Genomic DNA, 18,781 nt, shown 5'->3' with positions numbered 1-18,781 from the left:
TGAATAGAAATTGAATTTAAATGAAGGAAAATATTGTACCGACGGAACAGATTTTTAGTTGAAATTTAGGTTAGGGATAATGAGGTCGAATTGTCTGAGTTAATATTCATTGCTTTGTTTGGCATTTAACTGGGTTTTTGTTTAATTGTTTTTACTTTAAACGTTTTTATTTGTTGTTACTGTTGCTGTTGTGTTTTTATAAGCATTTTGACCGTTCCGACCATAATAACTTGAACTTTTTCGGGCACTTAAATGGCAGCTTAAGCGCTTTATAACCATTATATATAGTTATTTATTTACTTTTACTTATTTATTATTAATACGAAACGAGAGGCGAGCGGCAAGCGGCAAGCGGCGAATGGCAACGGCAAACGACAGCATTTATGGCTTGGTTAACGTAATTAATGGGTAACGAACACACGGCCGGCCATAAAGTGGACTTCAATTACGATTGAGCGAATGCTTTATTTATAACACCTTTTTGCCAACTGAATTTAATTGAGTAATTGAAATATTTTTGTGCAAATGAAAATTTCCTTTTATGTCCACACGCTTCATAATTTATTTATGAGAGAATCTACAAGTATAGATGTATAGATATATATATCTCTTTATCTATATAGTTTGTGTGCCATGAAATGAATTGAAAATCAATTGGCAGCAGTGCGGCTGCGTAACCTGTCAGCGCGGTTTTTTCGTTGACAAATTGGCCGGCGAGCGTGCGAACCAGCAAAGACAAAAAAGATACAGCTACAAAATACTGGGAAACAAGAACAACAACCAGACTGGAGGTGTGAGCGAGCGGTTAAAGTATCTTGCAGATACACCAGCCAGCAATTAGCGTCAATCGACAGAAGTGCCTACTTATTGTCCGGTAAAAAGATGTCGTTCGTTCTGTGTGTGTGAGCTGCTACTAAGCTACTACCAAAAGCCTAAATTGCTGACCATATAAACTCGATTGCTGATTGCCGATTTGCCGTCGGTGGGAATATCGAGCGTTGTCGCACAAAAAAATAAACAAATTAATGGGAAATGCCAAGCAAAAAAAGAACACAAAACACAAAAATCATAAAAGAAATGAGCGGCGGGCAAAGAATCCCCATACCAGACCGATATATAAATACCATATATATATATATATATATATATATATATATATATATTTATGGGATATCGCATAATGGCGCTTGACGTTGCTCTTGCCGCGCTAATTCTTTTGACCAGCAAACGCGACAATAACAAACAGACGAAATGCTAATTAGTTTCATGTGTGACTAATGGACACAAAAGCGGCACAAACACACTCGCACACACACACACGTTCGTTCACACACAAAACAGCTCAGATACAAAGATACACATGCGTGACTTCTTTTCGTTGTTGTTATGGTTGTTATTGCCGTTTGTTGTTGTTGCTGTAGTTGCTGTTGTAGCACACACTTAATTAAAATAGTACACTCTCTGAGGGGGTCGATTGTTCAGTTTACCAGTACCATTCCTTGTATGGCCTCATGCCTAATTATAATTACGTGGCGCGTAAATTGAATTTGACTTTTAGACCCCGCGGTCAAACGATTTACCGGCAATTTTCGGTGTTCTTCGAGGGTTCTTCTTTCGCCAAAACGAAGCACACAGAGCGAAAAAAGCGGGTTGAGTTCTTTTTTTTTTTCAAAACACACACAGAAGTTGAGTCGACAATCCGATACCGATACCGAAAACACCGACCGGGACCACGACGGCAGCGATTCTGAACGACTTCTGAGTGCGAGCGCTATAAAGCACGAAAACGACGTTGTCGACAAACGACGACAACAGCAACGACTGTTGCTGATGTTGCTGCTGTTGCTGATGTTGCTGTTGCTGCTGCTGCTGTTGCTGGCGTGCTGCTAATGTTGCTGCTGTTGCTATTGCTATTGCTGCTGTGCCGCTTGTGTGAACTGCGCCGTGCAACTATTTAACGACGACTGAATGTGGCAATTATGTATCTAGATACATTTTGGCCAAGCACGTCTGTGTGTGTGCGGGGGTTGCTAAACGAGGGAACCATCATAAAACATATTACTATAATTACAATTACGGTGCTCTCACAGCTCACAGCTGAGAGCGACAGAGATAAAGCTACAGATACAGATACATTTACAGATACCAATTCATATACGTATATGTATATAGATACATATACAGATAAAGATACAAACAGTTGCCGCGCACGTGAACATAACGCACGGCAATAAAACACGAATTTTCATATGCATTACGGCTTAATTGTATCTCGTTGTTGAACGGTGAGATATATTATGTGTGCCTGTGTGTGTGTTTAAAGCTCATAAATTTCTGGATGTGCTGTTGATGTTGCTAGCGTTTAAGCAACATGTTGCTGGCGGGATATTGCCTCCGTCAACGACGTCTTTGTGTATCTTTGGCTTGATTATTAAATGCTGAATGTGTTTTATTGCTTTGATTGTTGCTGCCGGAGCGCAGCGTCTCCTTACAGAGAGAGAAAAAGATTGAAATTAAAATCAATATACATAAGATATAAACGTAGTTATCTTATATCTTTCTATTTTATTTTGACTTTGTGAAGATTCAATATTTGAATAACTACTTTGATTTAGAATAAATAATTTAAAATTTTCTTCATGTGCGTATCTTTCTGCATTGCAAATTGCCGACGTTGCCTGCGTTTGAGTTTGTTTTTAATTCTCTATAATTGAGTTATATGTACATACTTTAATAAGTTGGCGGCGGATGCTGCTGATGCTTTTGTTATTGCCATTGCTATTGCTCTAGGGAGTTCATGTTGCTGCCGTCTATGTTGCTATTGCTGTTGCTGCTGTCGTTACCGCTGTTGTTGCGACGGCGTTTAGCGCTAATTAATGCTGAGCCAACGGCTTTTCAATGGTTTTTATTGCTTTCGGCCTTTCGGTTCGCTGGCTTTGTCTTTCTCCTCTTAATTGCTCACCGAGATTTATTATTTGATTAATTATTGAGATTTCGTTGCCATATTCACCGCTCACATTTCGTATCGTATCGTATCGTTTCGTTTCGTCTTCGCTACTCTTTCCAATTTCTTTAAAAGCTTTTGCTTTTGCTTTTCCCTTTGCTGTTGTTGGCAATAATTGGTGTATAATTTCATTTCCTGAGAACGTCGCTTTGGGTCACCGCACACACAAAAGCCATTCATTGTCTTTACAGGAATGTCGTAATTCAATTTGTGTGGCTGTTAGTCAGCAATGTATGAGTGTGTATGTGTGTGTGTGTGCCTTTTTCTTTTTTGTTTAATAATAATTATAAGTTGTACCGGGGGCCGACAGCTCAATTAGCTATAAGGGTGCGATTATTAATGGGCGATGTTATGCTTTTGATAAGGCCAATTACTCACGATTGCCATATATTTATATTTGGGTTATCGCGCCAGTTCTATATATATTTTCGCAAATGATTAATGCCGATTCAATTGTGGTCAAACGATAATAACAAAAAAAAAAGTATAAGAATTTATTGCAAAAAAGCAAACTGCCGGATGAACCGAAAATGAACTCTTCCCTCATCTTATCTCAAGAGCAACAGTTTAAGCTTCCAGCATCATTAGGGAAGTGAAGCCACAATAACAATGGCCAGGCTATGAGTGCCCTGATTGCTCATTTAAATTGTACGGGCTGCAAATTGAATTGAATTGGGTATTCGCTAAAAAGGGATTGAAAAGGGCAACGGCGGTGGCGGCGAACTAAAAATAACTGCGAAAATATGAAACGAGAAATAACATCAACAAGATGCTGATGTTGCTGTTGCTGCCCCTGGTGCACAAGACGAAGATGAAGCAATTTAGATACACTTGAATAGAAGCACGACCAGCAGAAATGAGCGGAGAGTCGTGGAAGTCACTTCAAATAAACAAGGCTACACAGGGAATAATATTTGCCAGTCTAACATTTTAAATTTCCATTATGTTTATTGACATATTATTGTAATAAAAAAGAAATAAATTTGATGACAGAATTTCCTGGGAAGGTCTTGTATATTTGAAATTCAAATTTGAATTTAGACAAATGATAATAACAAACAAATAAAGGAACACAATTTCTGGAGAATCTTCTAATCTATTCGAAAAGTTAATCTTTCATGACCAGGTGACTCATGTTTCTTACAAATAAGTGATAATAATAATCAGACAATTAATATTTTTTGATTGGTTTTAATGATTTTTCCATTGGTGGGGTTTTCCAAAGATTATATTTCAACTTTTCAAAGAGACCTTATGTTTTTTTCTCTGCATTGATGAAGTCATATTCATGGTGCATGCCAAGCAAATTGTGCGTTGCATGGGGTTCGGATGCTGTTGATCTGATGAAGGTGATGATGATGAGGGCGATGATGACGATGTGGATGCCTACGGTTTGCTAACACACAAAAGTTCCCTTCCTTTTAGCAAAGAGTTCATGAAACACGCAAGTTAACTGATGATGTTGCTGATGGGACTTAAACCGACGAACAAGACGCTTTGGTCGTTAACGCAAAGCCTCAATTTACAGCTGAGAATGTGATTGGGATTGTGAATGTAAATGGCCAAAAGCGGTAATTGCCTACCCCTTTAAGAGGCTTGCCAACAAATTAGTTCTTTGATATAGATGATCTTTATTAGAGAAAGTTCAAAATACTACGCAAAATAGATTAGAAATGAAGTGAAATAATATACAAGAGATGTTTAAAAAGCAGTTCTTCTACAGGTATGCCAGCTGTTGGCCCAAGAAAGGACCTCCTACAGGATCTAGCTGGAGGCTCTCCTCTCTATCCAAAAAGCACAAGCAAATAAACTTATTATAAATATCTCCACTTAAGGAGACGCTGTGGGGGCCCCATTTATGCTGCAGACACGGCAGCAACGTCACTGTAAATGCGCACACGCAAAGCTGAAATTGCTCTCATTCAACTCACTCGTAAATGCACTGAAAATAATAATTTAAGAGGCTTATTAACTTAGGTGTTAACTGAAAACTTAAAAATAAGATTTGTCAGAATTTTGTAAAACTAAAAAAATCTATGAAAATGTACAGGAAAAGGGAATCCAAACTCAACAAAGGTTCCAATTGTTCTATCTATTATTTTATAAGCTTAAGTCAAGATAACTTCCTTTACCTTTTAATTCCAATAAAAAATCATAAAATTGTTTCCTGTGCACTGAGAAAAAAGAGAGTGGTGCGGTGTGGAGGGCTGTCAAGTCGCATAAGGCAACAAATAGGCAACAAAAGGATTAAATGATGACAACAACATTGCGCTTAATGGACTGCCGCGTTCGCGTCTCAATTCAAAAGTGCATCCCTCTCTTTCTTTCGCCATATCCCCATCCTTTTCTTTTTACTCCTCTGCTCTTTCTCTCTCTCTCTCTCTCTTTCCCTTTCGCTCGCCATGGGGGATATGCAGTCATGTATCTCTGTCTAATAGCCTGTTTGCTCTTGGCCTGCGTTATAAATCCATTATAATAAAATCATTTTGTTGTTTTATTAGCTTGGCAACATGTTGCTAACTCTGTATGTGTCCCTCTCTCTCTCTGTTTGTTGCTCTTGCTGTGTGTGTGTGTGTGTGCTAGATGGGGGGTTGGAGTCAAGTGGCTTGGCAACATGTTGCTCGGCTCATAAATATTGCAAGTGTTTTCAATTAGCTCGCATTCTGTGACTTTCATATTAAATGAGAGCGCGCGCCTGCTCGCTCATGTCCACTTAAAGAAAATATAAATAAGTAACTTGATTAAAAGAAAGAATGTGAAATAAATTTTTGAGTAAATTTATGGTATAGTTAAATGGTTTATATTCGATGTTTTGGTTGGAAAATGTAAATTAAGATAGTTCTTAAAGTAAGCTTCATAAAGTCAACGAACGACTTTAGAAGAAAATGTTGAATTACTTATACACTTTATTAGCTTATTTGTTCAACTTTAAACTTATTTGATGGAACAAGCCATAGTTTTCTATAAATTCTTATCTTTATATAAATACAAACTTTTTCTTTCAGTGCACCTGTGGGTGGTGGTGCGCTGGAGCTGATTCCAATTATATATTGCATGGCGCATGTGGTGCAATTAAAAACGAAACAAAACCCAAGAATAAACTGCAGCGAAAAAAGGTCAAAGTTTTTGAGGTCAGGCAAATGGCACGAGGAGTTCTCTTACTCCTCATCCTCCTCCCAGAAGGCTGTGCTGCAATCAACGCACTTCCGCAGCTAGTTTTCCTCGGCTTTCCCTATTTTCCTTTTCCCTAGCCCAAAAACCGAAATGTCAATGGGCTCCTACCCTTCTCCACCACCTCCGCTTGTATCCATTTGGTTGCGAATGTGTGTGTGTGTGTGTGTGTTCTGGTGCCTCTACGATGTGGATGTGAATGTGTATTTGGCTGTTTGTGAAAGCAATTTCCGCTCGTGTCCGCAATTAAAAAGCAATATCATCTGGAGTCGACGTAAACACAGAATTGAATTGAATTTTTATGATGTGTTTGCTAAATGGTTGCATAAAAGCCAAATATCCCAGACAGCAGGCTCACAGTTTCAGATACTCCAATGCAGATTTCGATGAAGATACAGATACAAATACATAGATACATCGTTACAGTTATACAGTTATATCGTTACACTGCTATTTTGGTTATTGTAAATGCATTCAAAAGTCACAGGCGCCCAGCAAATATTGTATCCGTTTTTGTGTTTGCCCATAAATGTATATCTACTAAAATCAAGCAAAAAAAAGGAAATACGAGAGAGAGGAAAAACCGATGGGGAAAGAAATTGAAATAAATGGAAATGAAATGAAAATGCATTTGCCGTGACGACGAGCTTGCCGAGAGGGTCTGGGAAAATGTATCCCCTTATTTTGGCCGCCTGGGTGGCCTGTTCTCTTTTAACTCTTTTGCCTTGCTTTTGCTGTCAAGCTCTTCTTTTTTATTATATATATTTTTTCCTGTTTTCCAGTTTTTTTTACTGATGCCTGTGTGTGTCCTCGACCATGTGTTTCATTAGCGTATTTATGGAATTTTTATGCGCTTTGCGACATTTAAAATGTGTGAAAAATGCATGAAGGCTCAAGCGCTGGCTGGCTAAATGTATTTGCCAAATTAAATTCCACTCCCGGAGAAAGGGTGTAAATTTGATTGCAGGCTGATGGGTTGAATTCCTATTAGACAGAATTGGACATGATGGAAGAGCAGATTTTTGAGGTACAGTCAAGACACGAGATATGAAATATTTGTTATGAAAAAGAAAGTTTGTAGACTTTAGAGGCACAAAAGCTAAAGCTTTCTATTGACTTGCCTATTTTGTTACTTAACAAATTCTAAACAAATGTGCAAGTAAAACTTTTCAGGGTTTATCAAAACAATCACTTACTGTAGACTTAGCGCATGAATTAAAATCCTGCCAAGGGTCAACTGAACGTGAGCAAATTGCTCTATTCAAGGACTGACTTTGTTAACCCTTAGTTGGCAAACTTTGCCCGTAGTCCCCAATTGAATGCAAAACGTTTCAACAATGGACTCGTTCAACCCTGTTAACCCGCTCATTAAAAGCCTCTCAAACCCTCAATGGCGACAAAATAAAGGTCTTGTCATTTTTGCATAAAAGTTCACTCAATAAAATGTCATAATTAAAAAGTATTTCCTTTTGTTGTTGTTCTGCTGCTGCAGTTGCTTTTGCTTGTTGCTGTTGCTGCTGCTGCTGCTGCTGCTACTACTGTTGCTACTGCCTTCAATGACCTTAATTGCTGGTGAACGTGTGGCAGCGATTCGAATGTGCCCCATGGAGGAGATGGTTGTTGCCGGCTGCTGCAACTGTGGACTGTCAAATGAATAAAATTAAGTGTAGCACCGACTCTGGACGACACGGACAACGGACTACGGGACTGTGCTGCTGTGTTGCTGCGTTGCTGTGCCGTGCAAGAGAGCAACATCAACTGTTGGCAGGATATGTTGTTGCACTAATTGAATGTGGCATGCTGCAGCGGCAGTACCGCAGTTTGCATCTGTATCTGCTGCCAGTGGCACACAAGTAGCTTCATTTTGCGTCACAATTCGCATTCGCAGTCGGTTTCAGATTCGGATTCGCATTTTAAGTGCAATGCTGGCACACACACACACACACTGATATACAGACATACACACACATATATATACAGAGAGAGGTTGCAATTGCTGCTGCTGCTCCGACTGTTGACATGGCAATGCAATAAAAGTTTGTGCCTCAGCTCAGCAATTTCAGTGGCAGCAAAAGCAACAAGCAAAAGCAGAAGCAAAGACTGAGGGCCTTGGCAGTCGACAGTCGGCAGATGGCAATTGTTTCCCATTATTGCTTATGCTGATGATTAAGAGCGACTGAGCGCCAGCTTTCGTTGCCGGAGGAGCTTCCTTCCGATTCCGACGACTCCGATTCCGATTCAGTTTCAGATTCTGTTTCAGATATTCAGAGATTCACAGAGAGAGGGAGAGAGAGAGAGACGCTTACCCCTTGCCATCCACAAACCGACCACACAAAAGCCATTCGCCCGGCGGCAGATTAAAATGTGTTAATGGTCGGCCATCTCTTTCTCGTTGTGCGAGAGCAAGGGAGAAGAATCACAAATTGCCATCAATTAAGATCGCAAAATGCCAAATGAATCACCCAGGGAATTGTCTCTGGGATACACTCTGTTTTCAAGCAAAGCTAGCTTTTAGCCCAAGTACTTTATGTAAACCTTAGGGCAGGACTCGTTGAATTATGAATTTATGCATTCTTAATGATACCATAAATTAAGCTGTTATATTAAATCAAATGCCCTTAATCAGGCTAACAATAATTTACACTTTTCAGAAGGGTAAACTAAAGGTGGTTATTAATTAATTTACATAATCAAATATAATATGTAATTTGACTTAAAGTGCTTTAAGAACTTCACATTGTTAACTTATAGTTGTTAGTCTTGAGAGAAGGTATCTAAATGCATTTTCTTAATCAGTAATATTTCTTTGCTTCTTGATTTCATTTTAGAATTTATTTACAAATTTTCTATTTAGAATATTTACTAAAATATTTATAAAAAATTAAAAACTGTTAAAAAAAAGACTTTATTTGCATGTCTTTATATTTTTGCTATGCTTTGTTCCTGGTGTTTGGCATTCTCTTGGCTGAATGCCTTTCTGATTGTCTGTGGTGGCGTTTGGTCTGTTTGTTTAACCGGCAACAGAAAAAACAACAACAACAGCACCAGCAGCAACAACAACAACACCAACACCAGCAACATCAGCAACAGCGACAACAAAGACAACCAACCAATAGACGTTCCCTTACAACGAGCTGCTCATAAGCCTGTTTATGTGTCTGTCCGTCTGACTTTTCGAATGGGTCTTGTTATGTCCCCTTTCCTTCATCCAGGGTATTCACTGTATATGTATGTCTATGTATATGTTTGTGTGTCTATTCAAGGGAAGTGGCTTGTTGTCCGTCTGTCTTCTGCGAGCTGCCTGTTTACAGGAAATTCCATCAAATTCCTGTCGGTTGGGTGCAGTGAAATGAATAATATAGTACCATGGAATTAGGTTATTACACTGAAACAGGAGAAGCCAACTCAAGTAATTTCATTAGTTGCATTTTTTTTGTTTAAATTTTTTTTTGAGAAATACCTACTTATCCCCGTGCTTAACGTTTTGAAATGGAGATAGTACAACCCAGGGGGTTAGAAATGCAGGTGAATATTATTATTTTGCATAAACTCTGACGGCGAAGCAGATGTGTTGCCATGGCTCCAGCGCAAGTTGCTGTTGCCAACTAGCAACTCTAGACGTACAAATCGCATGCTCGTATTTAGACAGCCGACTTGGATTGTGAGCTTGCTGGAAGGGGGTCGTTCCGAGCAATGGGTGGGGGTTTTTCCTGAAGAGAAACAAGGAATCCAGCCAGACTGACTATATAGCCCACCCACGCTACTTACGTCGAAAAGTATCTTTAACTGATGCTCAGTTTGCCATTCGTTCGGGGCGGATGTTGCTGTTGCTGTTGCTGCTTTGCTGCTGATGTTGCTGTTGCTGTTGCTGCTGTTTATGTTGCTAGTGTACTTACTTTATTTTCCAACAATTTGCTACATGAGTTCGCAGTGTGTGTTTGGGTGTGTGTGTGTGTGTGCAATATGCTGCAGGGGCATCAGGGGCATAAGAGCCTTGGTAATGGCAGTCACAGACATCATCTTCCTCCACGAGAACCCCCACCAATTTCCATGGACAGAAGCAGCGGCAGCAAAAGTCAAGGTATTTTACTTGTGAATTGTTTGTAAGTGGAAAACTTTCTGCACACGTTTCCCCATAAATACAAAACAGAATAAAAACAAAATATGTAAAGAGCTTAACTCAATAGTGAAGCTTAGATACTCTAGGCAGCTATAAATGGGTATTACGAGTTCTTGAAAACAATAACATTTGAAGTAGTTAATTGCAGTTTATATATGGAGAAGATTCTAAGTCTACTAAGGAAGCTGAAAGTTAATCATAAGGTTAATGGTCTTTAACATTGCTGTATTGTTATTATTGAATTTGGAAATTAAACGAAAAAGAGATTTCTTAGGATTTTAGGCGGCAAATTCAAAATTTAAATTCATAAATTTAATTCTTACTAATTATCAATATCAAGAAAGAGTATCTAAAGCCATCGTCTTGTAATTGTTAAAGTTTTTTCGCTCTGGCGCGTTGCTGTAATTGTTTGTACGTAACTTTGCTGAGCGGGCGAAATCCCGGACGTTTGACTTTTTGGGGGGCCATTTACCGGGAATCCAGTGACAATAATTAATGCGAACTTAAGTGTGTATATAATTAAGGAGAAATTACAAGAAGTTGCCGCGACATTGAATTCATGCCATGGCATGACATGCCATGTAGATGAACTCAAATTAACTGGGCAATATTTTTGGGGAGGGAAAAGGGGGTTGATTGTGGATGGTTGGATGGGTCATATGAGGTAAAATCAATTACTCAACAATGCCCAGGTGGCGGAGGATGGTCATAGATCAAAGACATTCGCACAACAATGGAGTTCTGCGATAGCGGATGAGCATCAATCACATTTCATGCGTTCAACTGCCGGCGGGTGAAATACAGGAAAAGCCAGGGAAAACCAGGAAAACGCAGGCAACAACCCCCAAAAACACAGGTCCATTTTGGATGAATCGAAATGTTATTGGGAAGAGTTTCGAATCGTGTGTCAAACAATGGAATTCAAGCGGACACAAACATCATGCCCCAACGATTGTCATCATTTCGTTTACACATATATTAATCAACCCTTGCAACATGCCATAATTACGTTTTAAACGTTACCCCTTTTTATGATAACTCCTTTTAGAAAATGACTTTTGTTTAATTTGATTTCTGGGAGAGTACATATAATGCTTTGAAATGGCCATTCATTCCACTCATGTAAATGCAACAATTAGGCGGACAAAGCTAACCGAAAATCAATTCAATTCAATGCAATTCAATTAGAAGGCAGGGGCTGCGGCAGGGGCAGTAAAAGCGAAACAGAAACAGCAACAACATTGTTGCTACAACAGTTGCATGTGGCCATTTGCAACGCAATCACAGAGCGACCAAAAAGCAAATGCAAAAGCTCAGCCTAAAAGCAGCCGCAAAAAGTTATGGCAGAAGTAGACCCAGCCCACTCTTCCTGTCAGGGGCACCCCAGAAAAGGATGTGAAAAGGGGGTAGTGGAAGTCCGTGCACTGTGAGAAAAGTAAATGAATTTAATATAAGCTAAGAAATTACTTAGACTTTTAGATGATTATCCAAATAGTCTTGAAAATTGTTTATTTTTCAAATTAAGTATATAGTTTTAGTTATGAAGTTTTTCTTATTTATTTCCAGTGCCTATGTTGCGGGCGTGGCACATAATATAGCTGGCTGTCTGTTGCAATAATGGCCGTAAATTGCCGTCGCTTGAACTGCTTCTTATTGTTGCTGCTGCTACTGTTGTTGTTGTTGTTGTTGCTGTTGTTCCTGTTGGGTGGAGTGTTGCTGCGGGGTGATGTTGCAAATGCAATTGCAACTGCAACACTGCAACTGACTGCCAACGTATTTGTATATGAATGCAAGTGTGTATGTATGTATCTTTGTGTTGCCTGTGGTATGTGAAGCACATTTAGGAAATTAAATGCGTTTACCTTCGGTCCAGCATCCAAAAGTCACCCATCCCTGCGGCATTTTCGTCCGTCGCCCACAATTTATAAGCCTTTTGGCTACATTTTGTGGCTTTGATTGCAATTATCTTTTGCATTTTGTATTTATTTGCTACACTTTGGGCAATTGTCCGCATTCGGCCTTTGTCTCTGGCCTCTACTGTTCATTGTGGCCATTGTCAGTGGCCAAAGACCATAGTCCATAGTCCGTAGTCCATATGTGTGTGAGTGGTGGGTGATAGGGATCCCCCTACAAATCCTTTGTTTTTCCACAGGATTGAATGAAAGGAGAGGGCACTACAGCGTATGTCCAGCTTCCAATTTGAAGTTTATTAATTGTCAATTTCATGAATTTTTCGGTAGCCTTCAGGCAAACGACCTCGTCCGGCAAACAAATCAAAATCAAAAACTTTGATTTGTGTGTACGTGCTGGGAAAAGTGAGTCTCTATTTGAACTGTAAATGCTTTATTAATCCGATACCTGTAAATGAAGTTTTATTTGAGCACAGACAGTGCTACAGGTAGTTAGTTTAGTTTTTGGAAACCATTTCCAAAAAAGATAAAGATTATAGTAGTTCTTGGGTATGTTCAGTATATATCTTTATTCAACTTTTCAATTTAAAGGGGAAACATTTCTTTCATTTCAAACTTATTTAACATTTTTTTGTCGTAAGTATTTCATGTTTTTTGGTGACAAATTTATAAGCAAATTTAGAAAATTGGTAACTTGAATAACCAAATATGAAAATATGAGCTTGTTTAACAGTGTTGTTTATTCAACAATATTGAAACGCGAACATTTGCGAGTCCCAAAGTTTTGTGATAAACGTGTTCGCCGAGGAGAAGAGACAAGTTCGGGGTGATGTGATTTGTTGAATGAAAGTGGAAGTGCATTTCGGGCCAAGTGGGATCCCAATGAGCTTGCCGATGCTCGATAAATGTTCTCCAGATCACCGTGCAAAGTATGGCTAATCAGAATTGACCCCAGTGCTGCGGCAGACCCACACCATTGGGGTAGTTCTGACTGGTCATATTCTCGACCATATAATTGGCAAAGAACTCGCCTCGGCGATCTTCCCGAACGTGATACATTGCCCTCGTAACATTGGCCATTAGGAGGCACATTTCAGGCTCATGGCTTTGGGATATGGGTGATGGTTTGATCATAGTGTAGAAACTACGCTTTTTGCGTAGACGTGTTGGTCCATTGGGTCCTTCTTCCGCTGGAAGTACGATTATGGGTGGTTCATGTGGAGCATCTATGTGTATGGCCCTCTCACGATCGATCCTTTGGAACTGATGTGGCTGTCCGTGGTCCAGAAATTCGGAGTCATTACCAGCATCTCCAGCTGCGGCATCGCCAAGGCGATGTATCCGCAGTTCATCATCAAAATCTCCGCCATCGAGTTCAAGTAGTGCGTCCATAATCAACAAACAAGATCGAAAGTTTAACAATGAAACATCAACGCGATTAATACGGCAGTTTTGTGATTTTCTGCTTTTCGATACGATGTTGGCTTTTTGGAGTTTCAATTGATTTGATGTGTGGTTGTAGTGTGTTTGGTTTTGGATGTAACTGAAGGGAAATTCTAGGGCTGCTTGGGATTTTATTTTTAAAAATCTAAACTAAATGATGAAGGTCAAAATGATAGGCAGATAGTATAAACCATTCAAATGGAAATTAAATTATTGACAGTTTTAAAAGTCGCAAATCTATAAATATCTTATTTCGAAAACTATTCACTGTAAATACCATAAACATTGTCTAGAAGTCAACATAACTTAAGTGCCATGATATGAGCATGTTTGGAATTGTAACTTGCCCATTTACCAAATCCCATTTGGACGAAAGTTTTGCCCCTGTTTTCCAGCCTCCTGAAGAGTGGGTGTATGGAAAGGAGGGTGGGAGGTTGTCGATAAGATAGAATTGTGTGTATCCATTAGATGCAGTCATATCCATATCGAACCGAACCGAGTCCCCCTTGACGTCCACTACTGGCAAATGGAGAAACGCTGTCTGACATTTGCTTGCCTGTTTCGAATCGGAACACCAGACCCCAATAGCCCCCGAGTGATTGGACACATTTAGCCCTATTTAACCCCTCCTCCCTAACGCTTCCCCCTTGGAGCTCCATCATCATCATGGTCGTCATTACAAGCAATTTAACTCGACGTAATGTTGCCATCAAGTGTTCCGGAATCAGAGAATCAAAATCAGAGGAATCGAGAAATCGGCAGCTGTTTGGTTGAGGGTGTAATGGGAGCACATTACGAACTGTAAATGAGTTCATTACGGCCAGCTCAATTAATAATTTTTCGAATTGCGTTTAAGCAATCGCATTGCGGAAATTGTTTGCCAGACAAATCGGTGCGGCAGCGAAAAACTTTTTCCCGCCGGAGGAAATTATGAAGTGGAGCAGCTGCATCCAACAAGTTACCAGCCAGCATCATGTTGCTGGCTATGTTTCTAGCAACATCTTGAATTGCGCCGACGCAGATCCATCCTCTCGCTCGCACTGCGCTGTTGTCTTTGTCTTTCGATCTGACCTCTCGCTTGTGGAACAATTTATTATGGCTTTGGGTCTATGACTGTGTGTAATCACATTGTTGCCATTTTCACTTCATTATTTTGCTTTAATACGGGCAAATTTTTGTTTTACTGCTACACAGAGAAAAATTGGAAGAGGGTTTATTTTCAAAATTGTTAAAATATATTAAGGAAGTATATTTATAAGTTTGAATGAGTAAAGAAAGGTGTATTTTAGAGGAAAACATGCAATAAATTCTTATATTAAATATTTTTCCATTTTTAAGATATAAAGAAAATATTAAAAAAAAGTATTATTTTCGAAAAGGTTTTTTTTATAAAATTAAAAAAATTAAACTAAATTCAACTAATTTTGTCAATTAAATTTTCTCCAAGTGCAAGTTGCATCCTTCGTTTTCCGTTTGCGTCAGTTTGTTCTTTCCTTCTCTGGCTATCTATTCCTGTCTCTGTCGGCAAGTCTCTTGCCTCTCTTTCGCTCAGTTGGACTGTTACAGTTGGTTAAGTAACGAGGCCAGGATGAGCTTCCCTTCCAGTTATCAATGAAGAAATGAGCATGTCCCTGCTGCTCCGTCGCTTCGGGCGACCTTGCTTTGTGTGCTTATGTGTGTGAGTGGGTGAGAGGTTGGGTTGGTATTTGGTAGGTGGTGGATTGTGTCTACAAGTGTGTGCTTGTGTGTGCAGCAGACAGTAATTATTATGCCATGTCCAGCGTTAATTGATTCAATGAAATATCACCAACACGGCCATTGTGTCCATGAAAGCTCCTGGGCAAGGATATCTCGCTATAACAAGGTCCTGTTTTTGTGGCTTATTTAAAACTCAGACTGAAACGGATTTGTCAGTCAATAAAGAATAGTTTGTCATTGACCAAAAACTTAAAGTAGTAGTTATGTAGTTACATTTTGAAATTTAAAAACTTATTTAGTTTCTGAAGTCTATAAATATTTTCCACCTGCCTGTCAAATCACGGCTTCAATTACAAACTCATCAATCCTTCAGTTTGTAACCTCATAAAATGTTTAAAATACATAATCAACACCCTTGACAGATGTCGGTTAACTAATCACCCCTTTTAAGGTGTTTCAATTAGCTGATGCCAGCCGGCTGTTAACCAAATCCCTAAACACTGTGAAATCATAAACCAAATATTATGCTAATCAATCCATCAATATTTAAACACTCCCCTTGGGGCATTTTCACCGACGTGGCAGTCGGCAGTCGGCAGTCGACAAACGAGAATCGGCAGCCAGCTGCCAGCTAATTAAATTGAATTATTATTGCATTTAATTATCGACGATGCCGGGCATTCTATGGCCACATAAAATGTCAACTGCATTAGCATCATCATTATCGGGCCAAAAACCGGGCAACACTTTCAGCCACATTATCCTATCCCATGGAGCCCCAGCCTCCTTTGATCTCTGCCTGCATCGACGATGCGCTTGTTAAATTCAATACATTCGGAGCATCATTTTTATTTTTATTTTTATATATTTTTCATGAGAGATGGTATATGGTGTATGGTGTATATGGTTGTGCGTGCGTTTGTCTTTTGCTTTTATATTTTCGTTTTTAATTACTTTTGCGCTATTTTTAAGCTGTCTGCGGACCGGCAACATTCGAAACCAGGTCCCAAGTAATGACAGAGCAGGGACAAAGTGGCAGGGAAACCAGTCCTCAGTCCCCACTCCTTTGCATCTTTACTAGGTGTTAATTTATTTTTAATTTTTATTATTTATCAGCGCTATGCGATCGCTGTGGCAGCCGTCTCCATCAAAGAGCGCCACACAAAATACTCAGACGTAAGTGGATCGCTCTGGCACTTTGGGGCACTTTCATGGATTTCCATCTGTCAACTAAGTCACTGAGAAAAATAGTTATGCATTTTTGAAGTTATATCAATAAAAACAACAACAAAAGAAACTACGAGAATGGTTCGTAATTTATGATTTTTTATAAATATTGAAATATATTTACAAGTTTAGGTTTAATCATACGTCTCAATCACTTTATGATGTATTAATCCACGAAACCCTATTACTTAATTTCTCACTCTTTTTAACTCCTACCCAAACCCATCTTCATGATACCGCCTCGGAATATTCCATCATCATAACGCTGACGTTTCTATTGCATGCCATGTGCCATTGCCACAAACCATCCGATTTTCCATTCCCTGGACTGCACTCTCGCATGCAATTAATATCATTTTTATGTTCTAATGACATTCGCTGCGCTGCATTTGGTGTGCGTTTAGTGATGAAGAGGCGAGTGGCATGTGGCATGTGGGTCCCCCCGAAAAAAGAAAAACCATCATCGCTCAAAACGGCGTGTCGGGCACGAATCTTTCAAGTTGTAAAAACGCCATTAAATTGGCAGCGAAGTGCATGCCAGCCAGTCAGCCAGCCAGCCGCGATGATGATGATGATCACTCAGAAGAGGAGCAATAAGTCCGGGTCTTGGCCATAAACAAGTTGAAATTTTGGAATGGCAACAGCAACAGCAAAAGCAATGCGTAGGGCGCATTAAAAAGGGGTCCGACCCTGGCCACATTTAATTTACTTTATTGACTTTAATTAATTTGTATGTTTTTATTTCGATTTTAGTCAAAAATATTCTCGTTGCTCTTTTGTTGTAAATATCATAAATATTTCGTTGCTACTTCTGCTGGCCGCCATAAAATGTTTTTGTGGAAAAGTAATAAAGCTAAAAGTGTATAAATAAGTGTTGTATAAAGCGATGGTGGGTGTATTCCATGCTGTGGCAGCTACTGTTCCAGCCACGATTGGAATCTTAATGGTCAATAAAAGCTAATTAAATGTTTTTAATATAGTCTCGCTTGATATCTCGAAAGGGAGCGGTTGTAGAAGGGTTAAGAGGAATGAGAATTCGTATTGGAATTAAAATGATCGATCAAAACAACACTGGAAATTGTTGCATAAATCAACACGCAGAGATTATCCAAAAGAGATACAAGATACCGCTGTGAGTGTATGTGTGGGCGCCCCGGCAATTGACGCACGCACACCACAAAGCTATTTTAATTGTCTGCAGCTCGTCGGATTGGGGAGCCACTCCACATCTACATTCACATTCAGATCCATATCCCAGGGTTCGTCGTTGACAGCCGACCAAAAGGCGAGGAGAAATTGCTACACGTTTCAAAAAATAGATCATTTAGGACCTAAAAAAAAATAAATTATAATAAAGATATTTATTTTAAACGTTTATAGAAAGAACAGGCTAAAAAACTTACAACTTAATCAAACAAATTATAGTTTTAAAGTGTTTTTAATCTTTGCTAAATCTTAGCCGCAAAAAGTATGCAATGATTTTCAGAAAATAAAATACAGATTTGAAGACCTTTTATGTTTTATTATTAAAATACTTTTATAATTAAGAATAAGGTAATAGTTACTTACCTATAAAACCACATTATTTAAAAAAATATAAAAATTCAAAAAAAGTATTTAAATGATTAAAATCTTATTTATAAAAATATTAATCATTTTTTTTATAATTTCTTATATAAAATTAGTTATTATTATTTATTTATTTTTCTTATTATTATCTTAATATATAAGTTTTCAAGTATCTTTTATTGTTTTAAGTGTTTTTCTCCTTCACAATCCGTCGAAATTCCCTTGGTCCCTTGATTTTCCTGCTGCAGTTTCGAACCGCCTGCATCTCTTTAGCATCGACATCGACATCCGAAACGACGACGTCGTTCTGCATTGACTTCTTGGCTGCCTTTTGAGTGGAAGTGGTGCTTTCTGTCTGGTCTCCTCTTGGGTTCCTTTGCCCCAACACCCTTGCCTCCGATCTGCACCTTTCACCACCAACTCCCCAGCTGACTCTTCGTCAAACACAACAAATCGTTTTCATTGCCCGGCAAAAGCAAAAGCATTTTCAAAATTGATGCGGTGTCTGCGTTTAGGTGGAAAATTGAATTTTCATTTTCATTTCGCTGCGGCCCCGTCGTCTGTTGTAAGATGCTTGATGTTGATGGTTGGGGTGTGTTAACTTAAATTTGATGAGGTTGAGGTATTTAAATAAATTGT

At 39.0% G+C, this 18,781-nt stretch overlaps 1 protein-coding gene across 1 annotated transcript; it reads right to left on the bottom strand.

Annotated features, from left to right (window-relative positions):
- Positions 1 to 12,751: 12,751 nt before the first annotated feature.
- LOC108111653 (male-specific protein scotti) lies at positions 12,752 to 13,724 on the bottom strand. The gene has a single exon (XM_017221184.2). The coding sequence runs from the start codon at positions 13,595 to 13,597 to the stop codon at positions 13,145 to 13,147; it is 453 nt and encodes a 150-aa protein (XP_017076673.2). The 5' UTR covers positions 13,598 to 13,724; the 3' UTR covers positions 12,752 to 13,144.
- Between the last annotated feature and the right edge of the window lie 5,057 nt (positions 13,725 to 18,781).

This window comes from Drosophila eugracilis, unplaced genomic scaffold (assembly GCF_018153835.1).
Source record: "Drosophila eugracilis isolate 14026-0451.02 unplaced genomic scaffold, ASM1815383v1 contig_401, whole genome shotgun sequence".
NCBI classification, from domain to species: Eukaryota; Metazoa; Arthropoda; class Insecta; order Diptera; family Drosophilidae; genus Drosophila; species Drosophila eugracilis.
The sequence above is the reverse complement of the archived record's forward strand: the minus strand, read 5'-3'. Positions and strand labels throughout refer to the sequence as shown.

Excerpts from the sequence above, each read along its gene's own strand:
- LOC108111653 (XM_017221184.2), bottom strand. The coding sequence starts at position 13,597 with ATGGACGCACTACTTGAACTCGATGGCGGAGATTTTGATGATGAACTG.